Source organism: Arabidopsis thaliana, chromosome 3, assembly GCF_000001735.4.
Source record: "Arabidopsis thaliana chromosome 3, partial sequence".
In the NCBI taxonomy this organism is placed as follows: domain Eukaryota; kingdom Viridiplantae; phylum Streptophyta; class Magnoliopsida; order Brassicales; family Brassicaceae; genus Arabidopsis; species Arabidopsis thaliana.
In genome coordinates this window covers 20,713,582-20,739,565 of record NC_003074.8, presented here as the reverse complement: position 1 = coordinate 20,739,565, position 25,984 = coordinate 20,713,582, and the positions used below count along the sequence as shown (strand labels likewise).

General features: G+C 35.5%; 7 protein-coding genes and 1 non-coding gene across 19 annotated transcripts; 4 read left to right on the top strand and 4 right to left on the bottom strand.

The window, feature by feature from the left end:
* Positions 1-598: 598 nt before the first annotated feature.
* SUE4 (Alpha/beta hydrolase related protein) lies at positions 599-3,058 on the bottom strand. 4 transcript variants are annotated; one of them, NM_115446.4, is made up of 4 exons: positions 2,572-3,058; positions 1,982-2,250; positions 1,121-1,306; positions 599-940 (listed from the first exon to the last, which is right to left on the bottom strand). In NM_115446.4, the coding sequence occupies exons 1-3, from the start codon at positions 2,882-2,884 to the stop codon at positions 1,241-1,243; spliced, it is 648 nt and encodes a 215-aa protein (NP_191147.2). In that variant the 5' UTR covers positions 2,885-3,058; the 3' UTR covers positions 599-940; positions 1,121-1,240. The 4 variants fall into 4 exon arrangements, with proteins under 4 accessions (NP_191147.2, NP_001326787.1, NP_001326786.1 ...); NM_001339755.1 differs by having other exon boundaries at positions 599-1,306; NM_001339756.1 differs by having other exon boundaries at positions 1,121-2,250; positions 2,572-3,054.
* On the top strand, positions 2,685-2,785 carry U5.1b. The gene has a single exon (NR_141466.1). It is a non-coding gene; the product is annotated as an other RNA (small nuclear RNA).
* A 2,604-nt stretch (positions 3,059-5,662) lies between the features above and the next one.
* Positions 5,663-8,724, bottom strand: AT3G55870 (ADC synthase superfamily protein). Of its 3 annotated transcripts, none has more exons than NM_115445.3 (11): positions 8,483-8,724; positions 8,176-8,360; positions 7,911-8,089; positions 7,639-7,790; positions 7,439-7,554; positions 7,097-7,343; positions 6,952-7,008; positions 6,709-6,861; positions 6,441-6,521; positions 6,228-6,314; positions 5,663-6,142 (listed from the first exon to the last, which is right to left on the bottom strand). In NM_115445.3, exons 2-11 carry the CDS (start codon positions 8,238-8,240, stop codon positions 5,801-5,803), a joined length of 1,479 nt encoding a protein of 492 aa, NP_567028.1. In that variant the 5' UTR covers positions 8,241-8,360; positions 8,483-8,724; the 3' UTR covers positions 5,663-5,800. The 3 variants fall into 3 exon arrangements, with proteins under 3 accessions (NP_567028.1, NP_001325916.1, NP_001325917.1); NM_001339754.1 differs by having other exon boundaries at positions 7,911-8,100; positions 8,483-8,708; NM_001339753.1 differs by having other exon boundaries at positions 5,663-6,314; positions 7,911-8,100; positions 8,483-8,708.
* A 1,222-nt stretch (positions 8,725-9,946) lies between these two features.
* AT3G55860 (uncharacterized protein) lies at positions 9,947-11,975 on the top strand. Of its 2 annotated transcripts, none has more exons than NM_115444.3 (5): positions 9,947-10,709; positions 10,800-11,008; positions 11,090-11,163; positions 11,367-11,432; positions 11,721-11,975. In NM_115444.3, the coding sequence occupies exons 1-5, from the start codon at positions 10,604-10,606 to the stop codon at positions 11,728-11,730; spliced, it is 465 nt and encodes a 154-aa protein (NP_191145.2). In that variant the 5' UTR covers positions 9,947-10,603; the 3' UTR covers positions 11,731-11,975. The 2 variants fall into 2 exon arrangements, with proteins under 2 accessions (NP_191145.2, NP_001327240.1); NM_001339752.1 differs by lacking the exon at positions 11,090-11,163 and adding an exon at positions 11,234-11,273 and having other exon boundaries at positions 9,948-10,709.
* A 1,697-nt stretch (positions 11,976-13,672) lies between these two features.
* On the top strand, positions 13,673-17,964 carry LAF3 (Amidohydrolase family). 6 transcript variants are annotated; one of them, NM_202716.3, is made up of 16 exons: positions 13,677-14,003; positions 14,102-14,155; positions 14,241-14,404; positions 14,542-14,643; positions 14,845-14,917; positions 15,107-15,213; positions 15,289-15,412; positions 15,546-15,740; positions 15,902-15,987; positions 16,337-16,444; positions 16,606-16,701; positions 16,784-16,882; positions 16,976-17,050; positions 17,124-17,255; positions 17,334-17,449; positions 17,526-17,964. In NM_202716.3, exons 1-16 carry the CDS (start codon positions 13,958-13,960, stop codon positions 17,698-17,700), a joined length of 1,752 nt encoding a protein of 583 aa, NP_974445.2. In that variant the 5' UTR covers positions 13,677-13,957; the 3' UTR covers positions 17,701-17,964. The 6 variants fall into 6 exon arrangements, with proteins under 6 accessions (NP_001319763.1, NP_001326018.1, NP_001326016.1 ...); NM_001339751.1 differs by having other exon boundaries at positions 13,894-13,903; positions 14,004-14,155; positions 17,526-17,924; NM_115443.4 differs by having other exon boundaries at positions 13,988-14,155.
* A 2,735-nt stretch (positions 17,965-20,699) lies between these two features.
* Positions 20,700-22,571, top strand: AT3G55840 (Hs1pro-1 protein). The gene has a single exon (NM_115442.2). The coding sequence runs from the start codon at positions 20,750-20,752 to the stop codon at positions 22,034-22,036; it is 1,287 nt and encodes a 428-aa protein (NP_191143.1). The 5' UTR covers positions 20,700-20,749; the 3' UTR covers positions 22,037-22,571.
* EPC1 (Nucleotide-diphospho-sugar transferases superfamily protein) lies at positions 22,123-24,620 on the bottom strand. The gene is made up of 5 exons (NM_115441.3): positions 24,254-24,620; positions 23,297-23,693; positions 22,866-23,029; positions 22,699-22,769; positions 22,123-22,593 (listed from the first exon to the last, which is right to left on the bottom strand). The coding sequence occupies exons 1-5, from the start codon at positions 24,463-24,465 to the stop codon at positions 22,433-22,435; spliced, it is 1,005 nt and encodes a 334-aa protein (NP_191142.1). The 5' UTR covers positions 24,466-24,620; the 3' UTR covers positions 22,123-22,432.
* Positions 24,621-24,740: 120 nt separating this feature from the next.
* On the bottom strand, positions 24,741-25,857 carry AT3G55820 (Fasciclin-like arabinogalactan family protein). Its single transcript, NM_115440.3, has one exon. It carries the CDS (start codon positions 25,523-25,525, stop codon positions 24,911-24,913), a length of 615 nt encoding a protein of 204 aa, NP_191141.1. The 5' UTR covers positions 25,526-25,857; the 3' UTR covers positions 24,741-24,910.
* Positions 25,858-25,984: the final 127 nt, after the last annotated feature.

Genomic DNA, 25,984 nt, shown 5'->3' with positions numbered 1-25,984 from the left:
CAGCGGATCTACAATTTTTTTGCGGAAAAACCCTACGGGCTTCTCGTTAGCGTTATGTTTTGATTAGTCTCCTAACCTTTTACAGTTTTGGTCCTCTCTAGTGACTCCTCAGGATAGGGTAGGTTTAGTCTATTTAAAGTTTTCTTTTGTCATTGTCAGCCCAAAACATGTGTTTTGATAGAAAATTGGTTGTCTCGATGTAAATTCGTTTGGTTCACTTTTATGACCCTTGCCCCCATATATCTAATGGACTATATAGATTACAGAGGTTTGGACCAATTCCTCCAACTATAGCCCTATGCCCCTATCTTTATCCCAGAACTATTTGTAACGGTAAAAGTTTCTTACTTTAATTTAGTCTATCGTCAATGTGTGAATTCTAGACTAATCCCATTCAGCAAATTGGTACGATTTATTTTGGTATGCCTAGAAGTTGTGGATTTTTAAGTATATTTTTTCCGTAATCATATTGAAGTTTGTAACAAATGACGTCGTCGTCAAACGAAGTGTGTCATACTAGAATTGAAAACTTCAAGATTTTGAATTCATCACAAAAGTAAATGAAAGTATTATGAATTTATAATCGTTGAAAATTCCACTCGGTTCTTATTTTTATTTTCTTTAAAAAGGTATAAAAGAAGAAATAGAGAAATGGAAGAAAGATGCCTTCGGCTTCTTATCTCATTGATGAAAATATGGTTTATACAAACAAACAAAAAGGACAAAAGTGTAACGGTGGATCATTTGTAAGAAGAACTAGTATAATGTTCTTCCTTTTCTTTGTGTCTATACCTAATTTAAAATCTATAGTATAGTAACAACTGCCAATTCATTGGAGTTGTCTTTTGTAGTCTCACATGGAAAAGCATAGGTTATATATATTAAGCCCCATTCGTTATCTGTTCCTTCCTCCTTTACAGATTATATCCTTTGGACTTTTCTGTAACCAAAAACACAATAAACAACATTATCATTACAAATATTCTCAAGTTGGTTACCTCCACTATATATGACTCACACTCTTCGAAAATGATAGTAATTAAAGCAACTTTAGTATTTAATAATCAAGTTATTAAAATATGCAAGTTGGTTAAAAAAAATGATGAGGTGGATTTTTTACCTCGAACATGAAAGGAGACCAAAACCCAGTAGATGTTGCATAGATACGTATATTTATATACATGTAGCTTGTACTGTAAGTATATATGTACATGTGACGATTGACTTCGAATATAGCTAGCTATTTGAGTCTCTCTTGTTGGAGGATTTTTTGATATCTGGGAAACACATTTTTACAAGCTGAAACCTGCAAATTGGAATATATATATTTATTAGTCACACTTCAACTAAAATCATGAGCCATGTTTTAGGTGTTAGTGACGTTGTCATGTCTATTAATATCTTATAAAAATTTAATTGAAAGTAACATTAAATACGAAGATTATATAAAGCAGTCGTCCATCATTATTCATCCCACACGGTTCCCACTCGGAAACATCCGTTTCACTCTTTCTTTTATTCGAGGGAAAATGTCGATTTATTCTTATTCTTATTATATATAAGTAATTAATACTATTTATTCGTCACTATCTAATTAGGTTTGAATCAAAGTGATTTTATACATAAGAAAGTGCTAATCAAAATACAATTTCCTCTAGTTTTTGTTGGGAGTGAAAAATCAAACCTTCTCAATTGACTAGTCATTTTCAAACCTACAATAACACTTGGTACCAAAAAAAATGTGAAAATTAATTCAAGACGGTGACTATAATGTAATATCTGAAGTCACATGCTATTTCTGACCGAGTCTGATCTGTATTAGTGGTAGAAGAACAATATCTTAAGATATAAAAACAAATAACTAATGCTAGATTTGAAAAATAAACAATTTTGATACGGCCTATATCATTTTTTTAATGCTAATAATGCTTTATGTAACGGCTAAAAGTTAATAAAATAAGAAAAATCAAAGTGAACTTACGGATTCGATGTCGATTTTGAAGACTAGGAGCTTTCGTCTCTCTCTACAACTTGTACGGTACGCCACAACGATGTGACCGATGGCTAAGATCCAAGAACATAGAAAGAGAGCCATTTCCTCTGTTCGGAAATATCCTCCGATCACTGGCTCTCCGAATACAATTGCTGCCTTGAACGATACGTATATCAGTGAAGATATCGAGCATATCATCGTTATTGTCAGATATGGTCCCCTTGATAACTTTGGTCCGTCACAAAGCCCGTAAACGCCTGTCATCAGCAAATATAAAAATCGATCTTTATGATTTTTTTTCCGATTTAAATTCTAATAAAAATTTCACATGAGACCAAAAATAGTACTCTTTGGAAATTGAAATTAATCCCCGAAAATCTAGCAGAAATTTAAGGCACATGCTATTTTCACGAGCTGAATTTTATCTGAAATAATTATAATTTTTACAAAAAAAATACGAACTTAAACAAGAACAGAGTACAAAACAGAGTAGTTAAAAGAGTTTCCATATTTAGAAAAACAGAACAAAGTTAAGTTTCCTTAAATAATTTACTGTGTTACTTTACTAGTTTACTTACATAGTATAATGGCAGATCTAATTATGGAGATGAGAGGTATGTCGATGAGAGAGTAACGGAAATCGTAGTTACTGAGGTAAGAATAAATCGTCGCCGGAAAACTAGAAGGAGATAGGCGGTTGAGGGAGGGTGAGGAGGATGAGAGGATTGCGGAGGGGAGGACGGCGTCGGCGACGGCGAGGAAGATCGGAGCAGAAAAGATGATGAAAGAGAGAAACATAGTGAAGAGAACAAAGATCGTTTTGATACCTCTCCAAAGAGAAGATGAATATCTTCTTGTTTTGCTTATCTCTTCTTTGCTAATCAAACCCATCTTGATCTTTCTTCGTTTCTAGGGTTTTTTTTGGGTTATGTACAGAGGATTTATGATGTAAGTGTGATTTGGTTTCTGGAGAGAGAGGTTTTTTGGTAGAGACTTATTTTTGAGGGTTTTAAAAGGGTCGTCGAAAACAAAAATTTGACGATGCTGACGATATAGCTGATGTGTAAATTTTTTAACAAATAAATAATATCTATCATTGATAATGACTCTTTTTTTTTTTTCTTGTTGAATTTTAACATTTGAGATGATGTTGTTTTGGACGTCTTTTCCAAGGAATAATTATTCTAGAACATAATATATGATCAGTTTGATTTTTGGTGCATTATATAGCCTTATAGGAAATAATCCACAAGAGTTTCAAAAGTTTTAATACATTCTGTATTTTCCTTTTGTTTAGTCTCATGATTTTCTGAACTTTTCTTGGTTTACCGGAAAATTTTTCAACATTTGGTTTATCGGTTTGCAATAAGTCCGTAATAGACTTTTTATTTTTATCTGTACTACTGTGAGCAAAACATTTATGAATGATTATGATTGCAAATTATCCATATTTGTCTACAAGAGTTTTGCCCTTTGCAACCATTAAATATTTGCTACATGGACTCCTAAATCAAATTTTGTATACAGGACAGCAATTAAACTTTATCTCATATGTGAGAGCTTAATCAACAATCCATGTTCAGCTCTAGTCTCCCTAGAATAACGGTGTTACCTAAATTGCGTCAAACACAGTACTCTCTTGTCTTTATTTAATTTTTGTCAAGTGTGATGCACATTACTCTCTCTAAATTCCATTCAGTCTACTTGTATATGTATTAATCAAATTGAGAACTATGTTCAAAGAACATCTGTATTTAGTTTGAACAAAAAATAAAGGCAACAGTAGTTTGGAGAAAGCAATCGGACTAATATATATTTATTTATTTTTCGTCAGAAATCGGACTAATCAAATAGTGTTATTTCCAGACATTTTTTCTATAAAAATGAGATATGCTTGGTAAACAGTACAAATTAAAGGCGGATATAGAGGAACCGACCGATTTTAACCATGTGAGCACTCGCATACCGCCAATTGTATTGTATTAGTTTTTTTTAAAGATAATTAGCAAATTTACCATCGATGAATTCAGAACATGTTAACCATCTATATAAGTTTGAATTAAAATAATAACCGTTACGTTTTCGTAAATAGTTACATAACTTTTTTTTTTGGACTCTGTTACAGAACATGTTAAAGCATATGCTGATGTTATGCGTCTTATTACGAAAGTGGGGGAAAAAACCTAACCTACATAGAACACTTAGCGAATTGTCAAATGATTTCGCATCCGAGATCTATATTCATTTTCAATTTACTAATTGTGAAAATCAGATTAGCTAATCAGAAATATAGTCTAGTGTTTGTACTTGTTTTGTTACTCTGTAATCATCTGGATTTAAATCAAAATAATACATGTCATTGACAAAAAAATAATATAACTAGCTTCATGCAACATATGTTTTTTGTATTATAAGTGCAATAATAACTGAATACACCAAAATTATATCTTAGGTACGATTTGAATAATTGAGAATATTGTATGACCATTTAGAGAATTTTAGCATCCCATTTTAAACGAGTACAAATAATAAACCATAGGGCTGCGGGGTTGACTGATACTAAAAGAAACTTCTTATATGTGAACTCACGAGAAGCATGTATGTTATGGTCTTTATGGATAATTCTTGCTAAACTTATAGTATCATCAATCAACAAAAAATTTCTTGAAAAACATAACAGTAATAAATTAAGGCTCAATGGATATCAAGTTTCACGATTATGTACATACGCCTCTAGTGCTTAAAGCTCAACGACCGGTAAATTGGGGAAAGATCTTCTATCAGATTCAAATTTGATATTATTTGTGTCAACATCTGATTTATGTTTGATAAGGAAAACGAAATGCACATAATAACAACTAAAAAAACTGTAAACTCAGGTGGAAAGAAAAGTCAGAGAGACACGAGAAACAAAAAGGTAAGGTCAAGTGTGAGTGTGAGCCACCAGAGGCCATCGTCGGCAGAATGATCCGTCCACGTCAGCTGCGTGTATCAATGAGCGTTGTTTACGTTGAAGGAAGGAACCTTAGTCTATTCCAAACGATTACGTGACCAGATCTTTTTCTTTTTTTGGATAATTTTGTTTTTCTTTTAATAGTTTTGTCTATAAATTATGTGTACCTATTGTGTTATTATTTCATTCGTCCACTTGGATTAGTAGTTTAGTAACAATTAGCATATAGCGTCTATCTGGCCACTTGGCAAGCTATAAAAGAACAACTTTTTTTCGTGAATAACAAATTTCTTTTACCTTTTTATTTATCAAGATTGAAAATACTACAAAAAAGCTTTCAATATTTGGTACCATAGGGGTTTCTATACGGCTTACCACGTATTTCATTTCATCATATAGGTTTGCGACATGTATTACTACTACTATCACAAAGAGCTTTTTGTTTTGTATGTATAATGTATTTATTCACACGAGATGATGACTCAAACCTTTGAGGCAACTAGAACTTAATTATTCCATTAGAAAACATCTCTAATATTATAACTGTTAATTGATAGATATCAATTTTTATTGACCTGAACCAAAAGCTTGACTCTTTCACTTCACATATGTCCAATTGACCAATTATAGCATAACCATAACAACAACCATTATGGACATGAAAAATTAAATTTTGAAAATTTGAAATAAGATTCCATTATATGAGATTTTGATAAAATTAGAAATATATTTCTTAATTTATACTGGCGAATATAACTTAATATATCCCCGTAATTCATGATTCAACATAAAAATAATAAAAATGATATATCAACTAATTTATTTTAGAGGACGTAGCTTGTGTGGCAAGAAACCTAGATTGTTGTATCACTTTTATCAACGAATGCAGACTCAGCCAAGTCAATGGCACGTGCTAGCCCAGCAGCTTTGTTCTGACACTCACGGTGCTCATCCTCTGGGTCACTATCAGCTACAATGCCTGCACCTGCTTGTAGATAGGCTATCCACTCACGGCGTGGCGTGTCTTTGTCTTTGTATGAGTACATTGTGTCGTAACGAGCTTGTGTTGGGAACACAATGGTCCTAAGAGCCAAAGCTATGTCCATGTCTCCAGTGAATGAGACACTACCGAATCCACCACTATATGGACCTCTTCTAGTCACCTCTAGCTCATCGATCAACTCCATAGCCTTCACCTGTCACAAGAGAGATACTCTTAACGATCAGACACTCAAGAGGTAATGATAACTTATGTAATAACTAGCCAGTTATTTAATGTGCCTTTGGAGCTCCGCTAACGGTTCCAACGGGTAAAGCAGCACGAAGCGTGTCCCAGCAAGTCAGATTCTCTTGCAACTCTCCAATCACCTATTTACACAATTCAAAGTTGATGAGAGTTTGCGTTTACATTCCGAGTGAAAACACTATGTGGAAGTACTTTGAGATGAGAAATGAGTTTGATGATCGCAATGTTTTAAGAAAATATTGTATTACCGTTGAGCTAATATGCATGACATGAGAATAACGCTCTATATTCATGAGCCTTTCTACTTTCACTGAGCCGTTCTTGGACACCTGGTTTCATAAGGCCCAGAGAGAGCCAATGAGATATTAGACAATACTATATGTTCAAATTTGAAATATTCTTTGTAAGAGAAAAGATTGGCATAGAAGTACGTAAGTTAATGATCATTGATCGTTTTTCATCATTGCTTAAACCAAGAATATATAAACCAGATTTGATCCTGAGAAACAGACTAACCTTTCCAACATCATTGCGACCCAAGTCAACGAGCATGATGTGTTCTGCACACTGTTTTTCATCTTTTAAAAGTGCCTCCTCCAACATTTGATCCTCCTCGAAACTCTTTCCTCGTCTTGCAGTTCCTGCTAGTGGTCTATTCACGATCTTGTTCTGTTTTACATAATCAAGAAAGTGTTCTTATAACCCTGTTTTAGTCCCTATTATACACAACAAGAAGATTCTCAAAAAAGAGATGCTTACTTTCTTCACTCTAGTGAGAATCTCAGGACTTGACGCTACTAGAATACAACCTCTTGCCTGTTCGTGTAAAAGATATGAAGATAAGCAAAACAGAGGAAAGTAACATTTAAGGAGATGAAACAAGTGATATATGAGAAGCACTGACTTGCAAGTAACACATAGAAGGACTTGGGTTCACAATTCTCAAAGCTCGATAAACTTCAAACGGATGGGCAAAAGTGTGGCGCTCAAATCTTTGACTTAAAACAATCTGAAAGATATCTCCAGCCAGTATGTGTTCTTTGGCTTGAAGTACAGCATTCTTATATGCATCACTTGTCATGCTTGATTTTTCCAAAGGAGTGCCAAATTGATTTGTGTGCAAGTCCACTGATCCATAAGGTAGCTTGGGGCTGAAACAAGAAGACAACTCAAGATAGAGATACAAAACTGATCGGAAAGAAAAACACACACACACACAATGTAGAAAAGGGAATAGTTAACTCACGGATTCATGCATTTGATCCTCGAAACAAGTTCTTCCAAGTGTTTCACAGCATTAGCATAAACATCATCAAATGATGAGTTTTCTGATAACCTCACCCAATGAATTATATGTATTTTCTATAGATCATAAAACAAAATTCGCATTCAGTTATATAGAGTAGCCAATTCTTTTATGAAAAAGTTCAAGAGATTTTTTGACACCTTTTCGACATGATCAAACACAACCACATCATCATAAAGACCAAGATGCATATCTGGTAAATTTCGGTCATCAACCGGAGCCTTTGAGAGAGGTAGCTTTCGCTTTTCGGCATAGGGAACAGTATCATAAGAAAAGTAACCAACCCATCCACCTGTTATAAGAAGATCATGTGATTTTGACCTAATTGTCATTATGTTCTCAAAACTAAACCAAATTTTGACCTAATTGTCTCAAAGTAACCAAACCAAAGTAGTTAGCAAAATCCACTCACCACAAAAAACATCAGGAAGATCATCGATCAATTGTGGTTTCCAAGTCTCTGAGATTCTTCTAGGAATCATCATTGGATCTTCAACTTCCTCTGTAGTCTTAGTGCCTTTCACATGATCCATGACTGTAACTTTATTCTCCTTTGCCACAATTTCCATTTTCGGATGCGCTCCAACGACACTATATCTTCCCTAAAAGATTAAAATATACATAAGTTTGATTTGAAAGAGATTGAGCAAGTAAAAAACAAGACTGAGAGTTCTTACAACAGTGGAAGAGTGATGTCCTGGCTCAACAGATTCGAAAAGGAAACTTGGAGCCTCTTGATCATCTTCTTTGACAAGACAACGGTAAGCAAGAACAGGAGTGAGATGGTCGGAGAAAATGGTGTGACGAAGCGGAACAAGATTCTCCTTCTTAGAACCTTCCGCGAACTTCATCGCTTCACTTGCTGCAACAAAATCAAGAAATCAACCAATTCGTAAAAAATGTATTCAGTGTCAATGATCTCTCTAATCTAAACAACGAGCAGTAAATGGAAAATAAGTGTAAAAGTTGGGATGATATATTCACATAGAGAGGGACATGACAAGATAGAACCGCATTTGATGGATAAGGAAATGGAGGAGGAGTTTCTTTTTGAAATTCCGGTGACAAGTGACGGTTGCGAGAGGCGGTGGCTGGACGGAGAAAGAGAGATACGGATTCCGGGGGATTGTATCACTCCGAGGGCTTGCATGCTGACGAGAATGGAGATTTTTTTATGAAACTAAAAAACAGAATAAAATTTTTGCATAGTACATATATAACTTGAGATAGAGAGTAGATATAGAGTATATCATTTAGAACTAGGTGTTGTACTATATATCTCTTAATGGTTGATCAAAAATTGTGATGTGTCATGTGATCAGGTAAGTATCAATATCTATATAGTATTAAGTAATTCTCATTCACAATCAATTAAAATTTAAAAGCAATGCATCTGTTTAATTAGATTCTTGCTATACAAAAAAAAAATCTTTCTTCTTTGTTGGATTCTTGCTATTTATAGATGCCTGGAAAAAAGATTCTTTCTATTTTCTACAAAATGGACATTGGTAGAAAGTTCAATGGAAAATCAATGTTGTTGACGATACGAGACGAGGTTTTTATAAACAAAAATTGTGGATGTTTATCTTCAGTGGCTTGTAATATTGTTTGTATATTGATTGTGTGTGACAATCAGAGTGAAAAAGAGTGAAAAATATGTTCATTGTTTTTGTTCTGCAATTTTCATTTTCTGAAAGCATTATACCATCATGAAGAGAGGATTAATTGATGACTCAAATCATTAAGAATGTAATGAGGGATTTTTTTTAAGTAGTTCAACTAACTAATGCTGATTTACACAGATACTATATCTCTATTTCTGATCACCAAAGATCAGAAGACAAAAAGAAGCAAAGTTTGGATTGTTTTTCTTAGATAGGCTTTCACAAGATTAGAATTAAGTAACCATTGAGACATGCAAGACCAACCTGAGTCTGTGATTAGCTGTCAATGTTCTCTTCCAAGAAGCTCATATACATCACCGGTTAGAAGAGAACTCATACATTTTCCCTCTAACAAATAAGTACCTTATGAACACTTGGCAGAATTTGCATAAAACTCCAAGGCAACTTCAACGTTATAAGGTTCCACATAAGTCACAGTGCTCAAAAAATGCTTGTCCTTGAGAATCTGTTCAACTCCAAGACCAGCAAAGCTCCCAAAATTTACTGATCTCTGTCCTCTATATATATGGGTTGGTTGTATATATCCAGTGATTTAGCTTATACGAAATTAACATTGTACAGTCGTCAGTTAAAATGGGCCCGTATCAACAAAACCTGAATTTGTTGGTGACATTAAAAAAAATGTTTTTGGGCTTTTGAGTATCCTACAAAGCCTTTTTAACAAGGCAACTTCAAGTATCCCACATCGGAAAGCTAAGATTTTCATCGTGGAAATGATAGTATAAATACACTTCACTCTCAGCATGAAAAATTCACGCAGCCATGTGGTGAGCACAAAGCGAACTACTCTTTCGCCTTTTACTAAAGAATACCGTGTGCTCTCCACGCCAAGTGGCATACGCCTATTTTTGGAGGGCTCTCACGTAAATGTGAGACCCAATAGTTTCTAGTCTGAATATTAATTTATTTTATGTCTTGCTCCCCTGTTTGGATAGCAAGTTCTAAAGCCCAGTGGTTAAAGAATATATTGGGTTGTCAGAATATGTTGAGTGGTTTAAATTTAGAATCAACTATGATTTGCCATTTTTTAATAGTATTTATAGATTTTTCCAAAATTTTTTTCATAGTTTATCAATATATAATTTTAAATAATTCTCATTCACAATCAATTAAAAGAAATGCATCTGTTTAGATTCTTTGCTGTGCCTATTCATATAATCTGTTTTTTCTTTCTTATTTGTTGGATTCTTGCTATTTAAATGTTTGGAAAAAAAATTCTTTCTATTTTCTAAAAAATTGACTAAAGAGAAAATCAATGTTGACCATCTGGAAATTTATCTAATGATTTATTAATTTTCCCTTTTCCCTTTAAAGAGAAAAGTAAAAATCTAAACAAAATAAGTATAAAAAAAAAATTTTAACTAGTCAAAACCCCTAGCATTTTGCAAAAGAGAGGGAAAGAGGAGAAACGAAGAAGAAGATGATGATGATGAAAGGAAATGGATCTAAATCTTCCTTAAACTCTTTGATATCTTCTTTGGGCGATTCGGCCCGAGAGCTGATTAAACTCAGATCGACTCTGAGGAGTAAGTCGAATTGAACATTTGTGTTGTTGTTTCTCCATTTCTCAGCTCCACTCGCTGATTTTTTTATTTTTTTTGTGCTTTCGTTTGTAGTGGATGGAGATGTCAGTATCACAGGGCTTATAGCGATCATTGCGTCATTTCAGTCGGTAGAGCTTCAGATACAAGCTATCAAAGATTTATTGCGTCAAAGGAAAGAAGCTATTCCCAACGGCAAGCTCTCGAGATATTTCTATTCCTTTACTCTGTTTGATGTTGAGATGACCGTATCTGAGATTGAGACTCTACAACGAATAATTTCTGTAAGATTTTTGGTAAATTTTATTCTAGAAATAGGGTTTTGCTAGAAACAGATTTCATGTTATGTTGCATTTGATTGTAAGCCTTTTGCTGAGTTTTACACGAACATGGCAAGGGAGTTGCATCCAGAGTTGTTTTCAGATGATTCAAATACATGGTAAAGCTTTTTTCAAATCCTATCATCTCTTTTTGTTAAATCCATAAACTAAGATTGCTTGTTTTTCCAGTTTGATCCAAGAAGATGCCAACAACGGAATTAGTCCTGAGGTGGTATATTGGTTATTGTTTTGATGTATATTGATTTTGGTTTCTGGCATTTAGTTTCAATGATGTTCTTAGCTAGTTTTCGTGTGATTTTAGGCGGTGGTTGTTGTCCCAAGCCCAACCGAGGAAATACAACAGAACAACCAACTTCAAAATGAACCGGTAAAGAAGCCTTCTCTGAATCTTTGCGTCCATAGTGTTGTTTGAGATTGTTTTATATATGTTTTGAGCAGATTGTTTATCTTGGTTTCTGAGTGATTCTATCTGATTGGCAATTACTTTGCCTATTCGGTTTTGCTCTTTTTGATACTTTTTCAAGTAACTCCTCCTATCAAATTAATGGTTGATTTCTACTCACTGTAAAGTCTTATGTTTCATGCTTTTAGTTTTATCAAACACACACACATATGATGTTCTTACAAAGATTTGGTGAACAACATTGATATGCAGGAACCGTTGAGGCGTGAAAGCAAGACAGACAGCAGTTGCTTTGGTAAAAGAAGATGGATGGGCTCGTGCATGAAAGGAAAGGAGAGAATCTAAGGAGCTAGGTTTAGGCTTGTTTTTCTAATTAAATTCCACAGACTATAGTTGCAATTATAAGTAGTGTCCCAACTTCTTGGCCCTCTTCTCTTGTCCAAGAGTAGTACTGTGAACGTTGTAAAGTATAGCAATACTGATTATCATGGCATACTCACTTTGAATAGATACCTTATTATGATATCTACGATTTTGGCTTACATTCAGGTTCTCTACTTTATCATTACTGTAAGTACATGGTTTTGTCAGCATCTTTCCTTACTCCAAAATCAAACAAACGGCTTTATTTAAGAGAAAACTTGGAGAGTAGACAGTTTTTGCAAAAATAATTTGAGAAATGGGTACTTTTTTTAGAAATAGGTGGAATGGGTACTTTTATCTCTCATCTCTAATAGAACTCCCCCTCTAATACAGCTTTTAGTAAAATACAATTTTACCCTTCTGTTGGTTTGATGAAATAAACTGGGCCTCATTAAAACCAGCCCAATAACATCTCCAATTTCGAATTGCTCATGGGCTTGACATCTCCAATATATTATCATTGTCAAATAAAAGGATAAACTCTACAATTTCAGAAGCAAATCTCAGATACATTGTCAAATTCGTAACAATATGGAAGGTATGTTTATCATAAAACTCTTTAAAGTTTCTGAATTTTTAAAGGTGTACGTAAAGTATTTTGGTGTACATACTGTATACCAATCAGATTTTACATTTCTGATATCTATTAAGTGTACATACACGTATGTAGTCTAGTCTATGTATATAGTGTACTAATGTTGGTATACGTATGTGGTGTATTAATGTTGGTGTACGTAAGTGGTGTACTTATGTTAGTCTAGACACTTGAGATGTAATAACTCTGGTGTACGTATGTTGTTTCCCTTATTCTAGTGTACGTATGAGGTGTACTAACGCATGTGTACTTGTGTGGTGTACTATTACTGGTTTACGTATGTGGTGTACATATTCTAGTTTGAACATTTTTCCATTTTTTAAATGGGTTTTCTTTGAGTTTAAATCTCTATCTTAGCTTTAGAGTGTAGTTTTAAATTTCATTGCATTTTAAATGGATTTTTCTTTGGGTTTAGTAATCTATCTTATCTTTAGGTATAGTTTTGAACTTCATTGCATTTAGACATCTATTTGGGCTTTAGGGTATAGTTTTAAACTTTATTGCATTTTTTAAATGGGTTCTCTTGGTTTCCTTTATTCTAGTATACGTATATGGTGTACTAATGTTAGTGTACATATGTGGTGTACTATGTAGTGTACTAATGTTGGTGTACGTATGTGATATACTTATGATAGTCTAGACATCTGAGGTGTAAATTATTTTAACTGGGCTACGAAATATAGTATTTGGGCTTCAAAAATATTATTTGATCCATTATTCCTAAAATTTTGGACCCACACAAAATTTTCTTTTTTACATCATAAGGGTACAATAGTATTTGACTCATCTTTTGGACTTTAGCCATATTTTTTCTATCTCACATGGTCTCTATCTCACAAGCCCAGTAAAAACTACTTATTCCTCCTATTTCTAAAAAATATGTCTACTTCTCAAATTATTTTCTAAAAAGTGTCTACTTCTCTAATAAACCCTTTATTTAATGGGCTAAACATTGTACAGTCCTTAGTTGAAATGGGCCCCTACCAACAAAACCTGACTCTGTTGGTGAAATTTTGTGTAAATGATAATAAACAAAAGTGTTTATGGGCTTGAGTACATCCTACAAAGCCTTAAAAAAAACACAAGGGACTTTCAAGTATCCCACATCGGAAAGCTAAGAGACTTTGATAGAGGAAATGATAGTATAAATAGACTTCACTCTCCCTTGATAATAATCACGCAGCCATGTGGTGAGCACAAAGCGAACTATTCTTTCGCCTTTTACTAAAGAATACCGTGTGCTCTCCACGCTAAGTGGCATACGCCTATTTTTGGAGGGATCTCACTTCACAGTGGGACCCAACATTTACACTAGTCTGAAATCTTAATGACTCAAAACTCCGTTTGTTAGTTATTGGGCCTTAAGTTTAATGAGCTAACGGGCTTTAGGCTAATTTAACGGAATTGAATTTAACCTGTAAGTTGGATTTGTTATTTGAGAGAAAGTTCAGCATTGTATCAACTTCCGGTTATGACCGGTTGGTATGAGTTTCCGGTTATGATCGGTTTTGTTTCAGGTGGGACGAAATCCACTTCGTCATACTGTAGTTGTTGTTGTTTCTGTTTTAAGAATTTCTCCGGCGACTGACTATGAACCTCTTCGTCATCGTTTCAGCTGCCGTGTTCCTCCTTATCTCCGTCGCGTATCTTCCTTTGCTCAACGACTTATGTAAGTTCGCCTTCCAGGGTTGTCACACTTTTTTCTCAAATCAGATAGTTTGACTGAAAGTCGTCGATACGATTGATGTTCGCAGATTGGTCAACTCTCAAGTCTCTTACACCACCGGCTGGTATCGTGGCGGATTTGTTAGTGACCAATGGAACAATCTTCACCAGCGATAGCTCTTTGCCTTTTGCCGATTCCATGGCGATTCGTAATGGCAGGATTCTTAAAGTTGGAAGCTTTGCCACTCTCAAGGTCCTTCACTTCTTTTATCCACCCTTTCAATGTTCAATGTGGTTGATGCTGCTTTCATACTACTTCACTGGCATGAATGAAGCTGAAAGTTTGACACTTTTTTGGTCTCATGTAATTTGTGATTTCGATGAAGACAGGGTTTTATAGGAGATGGAACTATGGAGGTGAATCTGGAGGGGAAGATTGTAGTGCCTGGACTTATTGATTCACATGTTCATCTGATTTCTGGGGGATTACAGGTGATAATGGCATAGTGCAAACTTATTTCTGTGTTCTTTCTTCTTGCAATGATATGTAATTATGTATATTGTTAAGTTAACCTGAGATTAGATGATTACATGCCATTGTTTGATCAGGTTTAGATATGAAGAAGTATACTATACTCTCGTTTACCTTATATCTTTTCCTTTTGCTTTTAATGTCTTATCGCTTGAGCATAGATGGCCCAAGTTGGACTTCGTGGAGTGAGTCAAAAAGATGAGTTTTGTAAAATGGTGAAGGACGCTGTGCAGAGTAATTAATATTTCATTATTATATGAACAATCATATTGTGGTTACACTTCTTTATTGGTGTCTGTTTTTAGTTATGATTTACAGTGTACAGTGTACATTGAACATTTTTTGCTTACGTTGGGGTTCTTAGTAGTGGGAGAGTATTTAAATTACTATGCTGCTTTTATATGTGTAACAAAAAAAAATTAGATGCAAAAGAAGGCTCATGGATTTTGGGTGGTGGCTGGAACAATGATTTCTGGGGAGGAGAATTGCCCTCTGCATCATGGATTGATGAAATCTCCCCTCGTAATCCTGTAAGAAATCTGCATTTTGTGTTTGTCAATAGTCAACAATCAGCACCATAGCCTTATTTATTTCTCTTCGTGTAGGTTTGGTTGATTAGGATGGATGGTCATATGGCATTGGCAAATTCCCTTGCGCTCAAGATTGCTGGTGTTATAAGTTTAACGGAAGATCCAGTTGGTGGAACGATAATGAGGATGCCTAGTGGCGGTAATGTTTGTTTCAAGTAATTTAGGACTTGGTCTATTATGCTTCCAATTCTTGGGATTGCAGAGAAACTTTCTGTGTTGTCAGTGTATACTAAAATCAGCTGGTACTTGCTTTTATGATTGTATCAATGCAGAGCCGACAGGACTTTTGATCGATGCTGCTATGGAGCTTGTCACCCCCTGGGTTAAAGAAATCTCAGTGGATGAACGTAGGGAAGCACTATTTAGAGCTAGCAAATATGCTTTGACTAGAGGCGTGACAACTGTTATTGATCTTGGAAGATACTTTCCTGGCACCACAGATGAGCTCTCCTGGAAAGACTTTCAAGGTGCAATAAATTGTTCTATTGACCCTGAGTGGGATGAGTTGTCATATCCACACTTGCATACTGCTAGAGAGAAATTGATGACTCTTTAGCTGATAGACATAGGATAGAATTTGTTTTAGTCCAAATTTTTTTTGAGTTGAATACTTCTTTTTATGGTACAGATGTCTATCTATATGCTGATTCCTCGAAGAAGATGATGATACGGACTTGCTTGTTTTTTCCCATCACAACGTGGTCACGTTTATTGGTATGATTTCTTCAGAACCAACTCTTGTTTTCTGATAGATAGAATTGAGTATTTTTACAAGCAGTTTTGTGCTTCTTTAGCACGAAAAACTTAAGCGTATATTACAGCATTCTTCAACTTTATGTTTTGCAATTTACATATAGTTCCCATACATCATCAGTGAAACCTTGTCCTTTCCTGATTTTCAAATTCTCTTTCGATGTTTGATGCGTTATATCATCATGTGCTATGAAGGCTATTAGCAGCATTCACCCATTCTCTTTTCACCGTTGCTTGCACAATTATGCTTGTTCTGTTTTTTTACTTGAAATTCTATATGTGCTCATCTTCCTTGACTTCATACTTTCAGGATCTTAAGCTGCAGAAGGGATCTGTACTGAGTGAATGGTTATATCTCGGTGGCGTCAAAGCATTTATTGATGGCTCTCTAGGTTCCAACAGTGCACTTTTTTACGAGGTGAAGAGTACTATACTATCTCTAATTCATCTGCAATATATTCTAAAAATACTCTCATATATTGTTCATATTGATGAAATATACATGTCGCAATTCATTATACATGTTATTCATCCTTAAGCAGCACTATAAAATCCCTCGGTATACATTTTTTTCTGCAGGAATATATTGATACACCTAATAATTATGGGTTAGAAGTGATGGATCCTGAAAAACTTTCCAACTTCACAATGGCAGCAGACAAATCAGGGCTTCAGGTATCTCCTTGTTTACTTTTGTCCATTGCTTGCTCATCGTCCTATTTAGTTTTGTTTATAATCTTGTTCTGCTGTGATCAAGGTTGCTATCCATGCTATAGGCGACAAAGCAAATGACATGATCCTTGACATGTACGAATCCGTTGCTGCAGCCAATGGAGACCGAGATAGAAGATTTAGGGTGATGTTTGCTATTATAAACCTATTCCTCTGAGCTATTTGCTACGTCTGCTTCTTCTGTCTGTACTTAATATCTCTGAACTCCTGGTCACAGATAGAGCATGCCCAACATTTGGCACCAGGATCAGCCAACCGGTTCGGTCAACTTCACATTGTTGCTTCAGTTCAGGTTAGTTACTTCCCAGCATTAAGCATCTGGCTTAAAACTCACTTTCTTGATCTAACTTAATGCTCGTGAACAGCCAGACCATTTGCTTGATGATGCTGATTCTGTTGCTAAGAAGCTCGGTTCTGAAAGAGCCGTAAAGGAGTCTTATCTATTCCAATCTCTCTTAAATGGCAATGCACTCTTGGCACTTGGCTCAGACTGGCCTGTATGTTTTCGAAAATCTCTACACATATACAATGTTTTTACATATAGTCAAACTTTGCTTCGTTTGTTTTCCCTCCAGGTAGCAGACATTAACCCGTTGCACAGTATCAGAACCGCGGTTAAAAGAATACCTCCCAAGTGGGATCACGCTTGGATTCCATCTGAACGCATCTCTTTTACGGATGCGCTGATTGCGTAATAACCCTCTTCTCTAAGTCTTTCTCCAACATTTTCTCAAGCATTCATCATATTCTTTGTTTGAAAATCGCAGGCAGACGATATCAGCGGCAAGAGCAGCGTTTTTGGATCATCACTTGGGGTCTTTATCTCCAGGAAAACTAGCAGATTTTGTCATATTGTCAACAAATTCTTGGGATGAGTTCTCAAAAGACGTTTCTGCATCAGTGTTAGCAACGTATGTAGGAGGAAAGCAATTGTATCCATGAATCATGATGATGCAGTCTTTATCTAATTAAGAAACAAACTTTACACACTTAGAGTATCTGATCATTTATCTGTTTGTCTAGGCGTTATCAATGTACATATGTATGACATCTGGCTTATCAATTAGATATGCATTTCATATTCAAGGAAAATGTTTGGTGTGTCGGCCAAAGGAAATAGGAAAAGGTGGTTGTTGGTATTTGTATTTATTGGGATGCAAAAAGGTAATGTTGGTGAGTGGCCCAAGCACGAGCCAATGTCATGAACGCGGAGAGAAAAGAAAACCAATGAGCTGTACTAACTACGTGGCTATCTGGTTCCAGCCATCGACTCGGTTTGGTTCCACCACGTGGCTCTCTTAATACTTAGGACAGCCCCATGTGTTGCTTTTTTAACGCGCGATATCACCTGATTGGTCAGCCCCCCGGTCCTAGTTAAAAAGTCATCATGTTCCCTCCACGTAATTTCTGATGATTTTTATTTTTCACGCGAGAGGAGAACCTACGCGTTTGATCTCAAATATCCAAATTCAGATGCAGTTTATTATACAGCTATTTTCCCACGAGAATATATTTCTAGAAATTACCAAAATATAAATCATTTGTTTACAATGTAAAAGAGCATAAAAATTATAGTTAAATATCACTTCTAGTTCTAGTCATATGCTAACATAGTGTATCAACTCGAATGTTTTGAAAATGTTTAAAGATATTGATGAGTTCTCTTATGTAAATAAATAGTTTGGGTAATCACCTCACCGGACCGTTATACTTTCTTTAGGAGATAATGTTTGGAGAGAGACACAAGTATTCAAGCAAAGAGACAGAAATGAAACTTGGAAAGAGTCATCGTAAACGTGAAAGGAAGATAAGATATGTCCTTATGAGTAGCTACAAATACATCCATCTCATTCTCCTTTAGCTGAACTCACACAATGCACATGATGATACAAAAATACACCTAATCAAGAATATTTTATTCATCTTCAGTTTTTAAAATATTTCCCGTGAACTTACAACATATGTTTATCAATTCTTTTAATTCCCGTGAAACCAAACCTTCAAAATATAAGGTTCCCGTGAATTTATCTTCTTGTAGATCCCCTGAAATTAGAACAAATATATGTTCCAGAACATGGAGTTACCATGTATAATGTTTTGTGACATATTTAGGTAACCAAAACCCACACAAAACAGGATAATGCGAAGAGTATACGTCATGAGACGAATGTGTGACACCAACTTATGTATGTGAATGTGTGTACGTGTATAGAATGGAATTGTTGAACTGTCGACTATACAACTAATCTTTGGTGATTAATATATTGTCTCGACGACAGGTGGCTGATTGATCTATATGATGATTTCCAATTTCGATATTGGATTGTTCAATCGAATACGTTCCCATTCGTTTCTATGATCACCACAACTTTTGTCGATGACTTATGTTTAGTGTTCACAAATCACAAACAACAGCTAAGCAATGATTTCCTTTATTTGCTCTCAATCCAAAGTCAAGGTCTCCAGGATTTAAGGAACATTAATACTCCTATTTTTGTTTTAATCTTTAATAATTGTTTTATCTTCTATTGTCAGTAAGTAATTGTTTACTGTAATATGTTTAGTGCCTTCAAGTATGGTTAGAGAGACAAGGAACTCAATAATTTTTATTTTGCCTTTACTTTTCTAAAAACTTAAACCAATTACACATCCTTTTTATGTTTTTCAAACTACTCCTCATATTGAAGTAATCATAGTCGAGATCTAACTTCTAAGGTGTCGACTACACTATAATGTCTACTATAAACTACGATACAAATTAAGTATATGGTTCGAGAGTCAACTAATAACAAAAACCTAGATATTATTATTAGTTGGGATAGACCCGTTTTTAGGTTTTCAAAACTAAAGATTGGATGCTTACTTTTTTTTTTTTTTTTGTCATAACATATTTTAAAATATAAAGAATTTGATAAAGTTTAGTTGGATAGAATTTTGAAAATTTCTCTATTAACTAGGTAAACAAATTTGGTATAGCTGCATATAATTTTCAAAGATCTGTTCTCTTTAAGTAGATACGATAAGAACAAATAACTTTCAAAGATTGAAGAAGATAGGGATTAAATTAAATGTTTTAAATAAACCAAATCAATAGCACTATTATTTTCATTGTAAGTAATAAATAAAATGACACCGACAAAAAAAAAGATTGATTTTTATAATTGAAACGTAACATTCGGAATGTTGAAGTTTACACAAACGGGATTAAGAGATACGGAAAAAGGAAGACCAAAGTCAAAGGCTAGGCTAGGACCCGTTCCACTCTTTCTCTCTCTGTCTTCCCCAAAGTCCTAAAACGCCATCCAAAACGGATTCCGACCAAACCTCATGTGCCCTCTTATTTTATTCCTAATTTAGTGTCCAATTAAATTCATTATCGATTCTACTCCTTATTTTAAACAAAAATCTAATTCATAAGTATATGTATTTATGCAGTGGTAACTATAAGCTTTCAATAAATTGAGAATATAAGTTTATTTGAATTTTTTTTTTTTTTTTTTTAATAATTCTTATCCAACGAATCAGTTATCCAGTGTTTATTAACAAACTTTATGTTAATGTAGGTAAAAATGATACAATATCCAAAAGTACTTATAGTTCGAATAAGGAAAAAAGAACATTTCTAATTTTCTATATCAAGAAAGATTTTTGAATAATTCCCCACCATTAGGGAAAACGTATCGTATAACTGATTGCATTCGAGTATACACAAAATAGTTTCCATTTATTCCAAAATAATAGAAAGAAAAATAAAACCGACACAAAAATGCAAAAAAGACAGGAAACAGCCGTTGTTGTACGTTGACTTTCAAAAACTATGATCTTTGTTTATCTCTAATTTTCCGCATAATGACGTCTCCCTTCTTTTTCCTATCCGTTTCCTTCACATCTCTCTCTTTATCCTTCCTATATATATCGCAAACGTTTTTCCTCTCATTCTTAAATATATTCATCAAATAAACAAAAATCTCTGTATTTTTTTTTAAAAAAGATGGCTGATTTGGATTTACAGAGGAAGATGGTATCTCCGAAGCTCCACGTCACCATTCCTGAGCCGTGTAAGCTCTCCTCCGTCTCTTCTCCAATCTCCTCCTCTTCTTCCGCCGCTTGCTCTGCTTACGAGCTTTACCTCCGTTTGCCTGAACTTAGAAACCTCTGGTCCTCTCTCTATTTCCCTCACTGGATCTCCGAGCCCGTTCTCAAACCAGCTCTTCAAGCTCTTGAGATCACTTTCCGGTTAATCCTCACCGTTGCTTCTGACACACGTCCTTACATCAACCGCCGCGAATGGATCCGACGGTTGGATTCCCTCACTACCAGCCAGATAAAAATCGTGGCGGCTATCTGCGGAGATGAAGACAACTACGAAGAGAACGTATCGGCGGCTCCGGTCAGCAATGGCTGGAGCTCGTTGAGTTTGCTTTCGGAGATCGCCACGTGTCGTACATCGGAGAGTGTTGGACAGAAGATCTTGTCTACGATCGAGAATGAGATGCGTTGGTGTAAGTATACGCTCGGTTTAGGAGAACCAAACCTCGCCGGAAAACCGTATCTTCAATACGACGCCGTTTGTCTCCCGGAGGAGCTACATAGCCTCAAGAACAATCCTTACGCAGATCACATCGAGAACCAAGAGAATCAAATGCTCTACACTAGTCATCAGATTCTTGAATCGTGGATTTACGTTTCTGTGAATCTTTTATATAGAATCGAATCGAGAATCGAAGAGGGAAAATTCGAAAAAGCTTCTTCAGACGTCTACTTGTTGGAGAGAATCTGGAAGCTTCTATCAGAGATTGAAGATTTACACATTCTTATGGATCCTGAAGATTTCTTGAAGGTGAAGAAACAGTTACAAATCAAATCGACGTTTCCAAACGACGCATTTTGTTTTAGGTCAAAGGGCTTAGTAGAGATGGCGAAGATGTCCAAAGAGCTGAGACAGAAAGTGCCAGCTGTTCTTGAGGTGGAGGTGGATCCCACCGGAGGTCCGAGGTTGCAAGAGGCGGCGATGAAGCTTTACTCGAGGAAAACAGAGTACGAGAAGATACATTTGCTTCAGGGAATGCAGGCCGTGGAGTCTGCAGCCAAGAGATTCTTCTTCGGATACCAGAAGTTGGTTGCAGCGATGATTGGGAATGCAGAGGCGAATGCAAATAGAACGGTGGCGAATCACGAGTCCTATGATTCACTGACTCAGGTGTTTATGGAGCCACCGTATTACCCGAGCCTAGACGCCGCAAAGACATTTCTGGGAGAGTTCTGGAGCCAATTGTGATGCAATGGAAGATATTGACACAACTACTTAACAAACACTATCAACAGATGTAACACTACTGAAATTTTTGGAAGCATCTAACGATCAGTGTATGAATATATGTAACTCATTTTTTTTAGCACAAAACAATATTTTCACAACAGCAGATGTTACAAATGGTACAATGAGGGTACAACATACACTAGGCTACTACTATATCTCTTTATAAGCTTCTACGAGAAAACCCCATTAGCCACCGATTATAAACTTTTGCTCTCTATCTTCCTCTTACCGTAAAAGTAAGATCAGTTCTGTTTTTAAGTCTTACTTGGCGTCAAACCCGTCCATAGCTAGAACGTGAAGAGTAGTAACCAGTGGAAGAGACAGCGGAAATGTACTGCCATGCAAAAGCAGCAATCACCAGAACCATAAATTGCGGCTATCCACGGCTTTCATGGAAGTGTATACAAGTGGCATTTTCCCAAATTCTGCCACAAACCGGTTTACGCAGTGTGTTCTTTTTTCTGTGTGCCCTCCTATGCTACTAATTCCAGTTGAACCGATTTCATATATTTTACCTACAAAAACAGGCCAAAAGAGGAGGATATGCTCTTTATCATCAAAGATTATCAGAATCACAAGGCAATACATGGTTCTCAAAGTAGCCTGCGATTTAGAATTACCTTTAACCCATATAGCAGGAGCGTTTGTAGCATTTGCGATGAGGAATGACATTGCAATATCTTCACAGTTCCTGTTATTAAATTAATCTCACACTTAGGTGGGGTACACTTTAATCACATTCAGGAATACAAAAAACAACATATAGGTAATGAAAGTGATAAGGAACCTGTTCTTTGTTGTGAATTCCCTGATTGATGCTGGCATGCTATTTGTGTAAAGGCTGAGGTATTTTTTGTGGAAGAAGGCTGCCTTTGAGAGTACCATGCTATATGTACCACTCCACCAAACAGACCACCATCCACTGTAGGTGTAGTAATTGGCTTTATCATTCTGCAGAAAATTGAAGTCAACTTTCAGAACCAATTCAAACACCATGTACAGAGAGTTCTTTCAATATTAATACTAGCTATTAGACCATCTGGATGGAGAGAGAGAGATGATTAATTCCTTAAATAATGGGAGAGACCTACGATTTTCAGATCAGTGAAAGAGTCCCTAATAGCAAACAACTTAAAAAGAACGCATTTTTACTATTTTGGTACTGTTATTTGATAAAGAAGCTTCTTGAAGATATCCAACAATAAAAAAGTGACATACCGATTTTTCAGGCCAATGCACACGGGGCACAAACCCCACCATTGTATCCGGAGCACTTTCCCAAACGTTGAATGCAAAATCTACCGTGTGACAAGGAAATATGATATCATCATCTATTGAGAAGACAGCATCTGTTTTCAAGTCTTTAATCTCTTTAAATCTGTTGTTCAAACTGTCTTCTTTGTTTATATCAAATCTCAGCTCAACCTCATGCCCATCTCGAGTCTTTTTCTTCAGAACATTATGAAGATACTCTTTCAGAGACTCTGATGGAGGGTTAGGTTCACTCCATACAATGTGGATAGAGTCAAGCCTAGAACATGATGCATAGTGGGAAACAGACTTCTTTAAGAGATCATATCTCTTCCATGTGTTCATCAGAAGTGTATAACCTTTCCTGCAGGATGTGATAAAGAAATTCATCAAATTAGACAATAAAGCACAAAATTATGCAGTCAAACCAAAAGCAAAAGATCAACTACTTAATTATAAATTACATTTACTCCATAACTCCTAACCTTTGCACATACCTACATGTACCGTATATCACCAGCTTAACATAGCAAAGATTATGAATTCATTTGCTTTTCGATATACAAAAGTGTCTATATAAATCACAGAATCATTGTAGCTTTTGCATTCATAGATTCATTAACAGCAAGGAGCTTAAGAACACAGTTTGCTTATAAATAGAGCTGAGAAACAACACAAACCATACCAAATCGGTAAAGCCAAAGAATCTCCAGTTTAATTATGAATTTAAGAAATGAATGAAGACAAAAAAGGTTAAACGAATCGCAGTTATAATTGCACTTATCTAAAATTTACTTTCCATAAATTTCATTTCCTAAAAAAGAATCTAGTCTTCTTCACCAAAAGTTACCATTTAGAGATCCAAATCAAATTTAGACTCATATAGTAAGGTAGATGATTCAGAACGTGTGTGTGTGTACAGACCTTGATCCGGAGATCCGATCTGCGACGGCGATTGAACTGTTAACCCAAGGACGAGAAGATCGGCAAACGATTGTGACCAAGACGAAAGCGATGCAGCAAAATAGAAGAAACTTAGTACTCCTCGCCGTCACGAACTTGCGTAATTTCTGATCTCCACGACGATACGCTAATGAACAAGCTCCCATCTCTTTACTAACTTCTCCTCCTCCCATCTAAAATCACGAATTCAAGTTTCCAAAAATAGATAAGCGTATGATTGAAGAAGATGAAGAAGAGAAAGACGTCTCAGAAGTCAACTGTGTCAAAAGCGAGTCGACTCAGTCTTCTTTAGTCATCATCGCCTTTTTTCTCTATAGGCGTATAATCTCGCAGATCAGACGACGAATTCTTTTCTGGTGTAGCACGGTGCACAGTAAGAGAAAACCATAATGCCACGTGTGATACTCACAACCGTCGACGTTTTCCTGATTCCATGATGACGTGGTAAACTGCCTTAGGCTATTCTGTGGGTCCCACTTGAGTTTTGCTAGTGGAGGGATTAAAAGTAAAAAAACAAAAATATGGTAGAAAAACAATTTAACTCTGATTCTGATTGGATGATTAAGTCAATAATTTTCTGTTTAGTCAAAACAATAATCTTCTTCTTCTTCTTCTTCTCTATGGATCATCATCTTCGTCTTTAGGAGTAGAAGAAGCAATAGATTGTGCGAAATCAGAATCCATTACAACACCATTCATTATATGTACGATGATTTTACCTCTCTTTAATCCCATCTTCTCAGTCTCAACGCCATTAACGACTAATCCACCACCATTTCTTTTTCTCCAAATCTGAAGTGTGAAACCACTCAACGACTCATACGACGCCGTTTCGTCGTTCCCTATGTCTACTTCTTCTACTTTGTAAGGAACCACCGCGAAACTCATGATCCTCGATACGACGGCGTATGTGTTATCTCCGTCGTCGTCTTCTTCGTGGGATTTAATTGGACGGCTAGTGTTTAATTTCAGCCCTAGATCTCGGCTGAATGATTTTTCCGACGGTACGAAGGCAGTGAAAACCAGATCTTCTGGTAGCATTTCGATCATCATCTTCCCGAATAAACCGAGTTCATCGGTGAGCTCGTAACGGAGTTTGCGGAGATGGTTACCGGCGGCGAGAGGTGTTTCCGGTAATTTGAGAAAGGAGAAGATGAGTATAGTTAGGGAAGAAACAGTGATGAGTAGAAATAGGAAAAACACTGGATTCTTCAAGAAATGAGGTTTCTTCATCGTTTTTGTTGCGTTGATGTCATCGATAGAGCTGCTTAAAGGTTTTCTTTAGAGGGAGAAGTAAGAAGATGAAGCTCGATCTGGGAAAAAGGAATTCGTAATTTACAAGTTAGAACGTCTCGAAATTTGGATTAGGGTGGGCTTTTAATAATTTTGGCCCAAATCATATTTTTTTGCTTGACTTTGAGGTAGAGATTTGACCATAGTCAGATCATATTAATTTTAATAAATTTTGAGAATTTTCGAACACTATAGAAAATTACTATTTTTTTTTATGTAAAAACATTACTTCATTTAAAATTTTATAATTTCAACAGTATACTTTTTTCATCCATCTTTTAACATTTACTCGAAAATATTTGTTAAATTCCTAATTTTTTAATGTCATAACATTACTTCATTTAAAAAATTTATAATTTCAAAATTATACATTTTTCATCTATCATTTAACATTTTCCT

Excerpts from the sequence above, each read along its gene's own strand:
- SUE4 (NM_001339755.1), bottom strand. The coding sequence starts at position 2,884 with ATGGGTTTGATTAGCAAAGAAGAGATAAGCAAAACAAGAAGATATTCA. Across the intron at positions 2,251-2,571 it reads TAGATCTGCCATTATACTAT|GCGTTTACGGGCTTTGTGAC; the intron begins GTAAGTAAACTA and ends TGCTGATGACAG. Across the intron at positions 1,307-1,981 it reads TCAAAATCGACATCGAATCC|GTTTCAGCTTGTAAAAATGT; the intron begins GTAAGTTCACTT and ends TCCAATTTGCAG.
- AT3G55870 (NM_001339754.1), bottom strand. The coding sequence starts at position 8,648 with ATGCAAGCCCTCGGAGTGATACAATCCCCCGGAATCCGTATCTCTCTT. Across the intron at positions 7,555-7,638 it reads TGTTTGATCATGTCGAAAAG|AAAATACATATAATTCATTG; the intron begins GTGTCAAAAAAT and ends TATGATCTATAG. Across the intron at positions 7,009-7,096 it reads CTTCTATGTGTTACTTGCAA|GCAAGAGGTTGTATTCTAGT; the intron begins GTCAGTGCTTCT and ends TTACACGAACAG.
- AT3G55860 (NM_115444.3), top strand. The coding sequence starts at position 10,604 with ATGATGATGATGAAAGGAAATGGATCTAAATCTTCCTTAAACTCTTTG. Across the intron at positions 10,710-10,799 it reads ACTCAGATCGACTCTGAGGA|TGGATGGAGATGTCAGTATC; the intron begins GTAAGTCGAATT and ends TTTCGTTTGTAG. Across the intron at positions 11,164-11,366 it reads TCAGATGATTCAAATACATG|GCGGTGGTTGTTGTCCCAAG; the intron begins GTAAAGCTTTTT and ends GTGTGATTTTAG.
- LAF3 (NM_202716.3), top strand. The coding sequence starts at position 13,958 with ATGACCGGTTGGTATGAGTTTCCGGTTATGATCGGTTTTGTTTCAG. Across the intron at positions 14,405-14,541 it reads GAAGCTTTGCCACTCTCAAG|GGTTTTATAGGAGATGGAAC; the intron begins GTCCTTCACTTC and ends CGATGAAGACAG. Across the intron at positions 15,214-15,288 it reads AAATCTCCCCTCGTAATCCT|GTTTGGTTGATTAGGATGGA; the intron begins GTAAGAAATCTG and ends CTCTTCGTGTAG.
- AT3G55840 (NM_115442.2), top strand. The coding sequence starts at position 20,750 with ATGGCTGATTTGGATTTACAGAGGAAGATGGTATCTCCGAAGCTCCAC.
- EPC1 (NM_115441.3), bottom strand. The coding sequence starts at position 24,465 with ATGGGAGGAGGAGAAGTTAGTAAAGAGATGGGAGCTTGTTCATTAGCG. Across the intron at positions 23,030-23,296 it reads TGCATTGGCCTGAAAAATCG|AATGATAAAGCCAATTACTA; the intron begins GTATGTCACTTT and ends AATTTTCTGCAG. Across the intron at positions 22,594-22,698 it reads TCCTGCTATATGGGTTAAAG|GTAAAATATATGAAATCGGT; the intron begins GTAATTCTAAAT and ends CTGTTTTTGTAG.
- AT3G55820 (NM_115440.3), bottom strand. The coding sequence starts at position 25,525 with ATGAAGAAACCTCATTTCTTGAAGAATCCAGTGTTTTTCCTATTTCTA.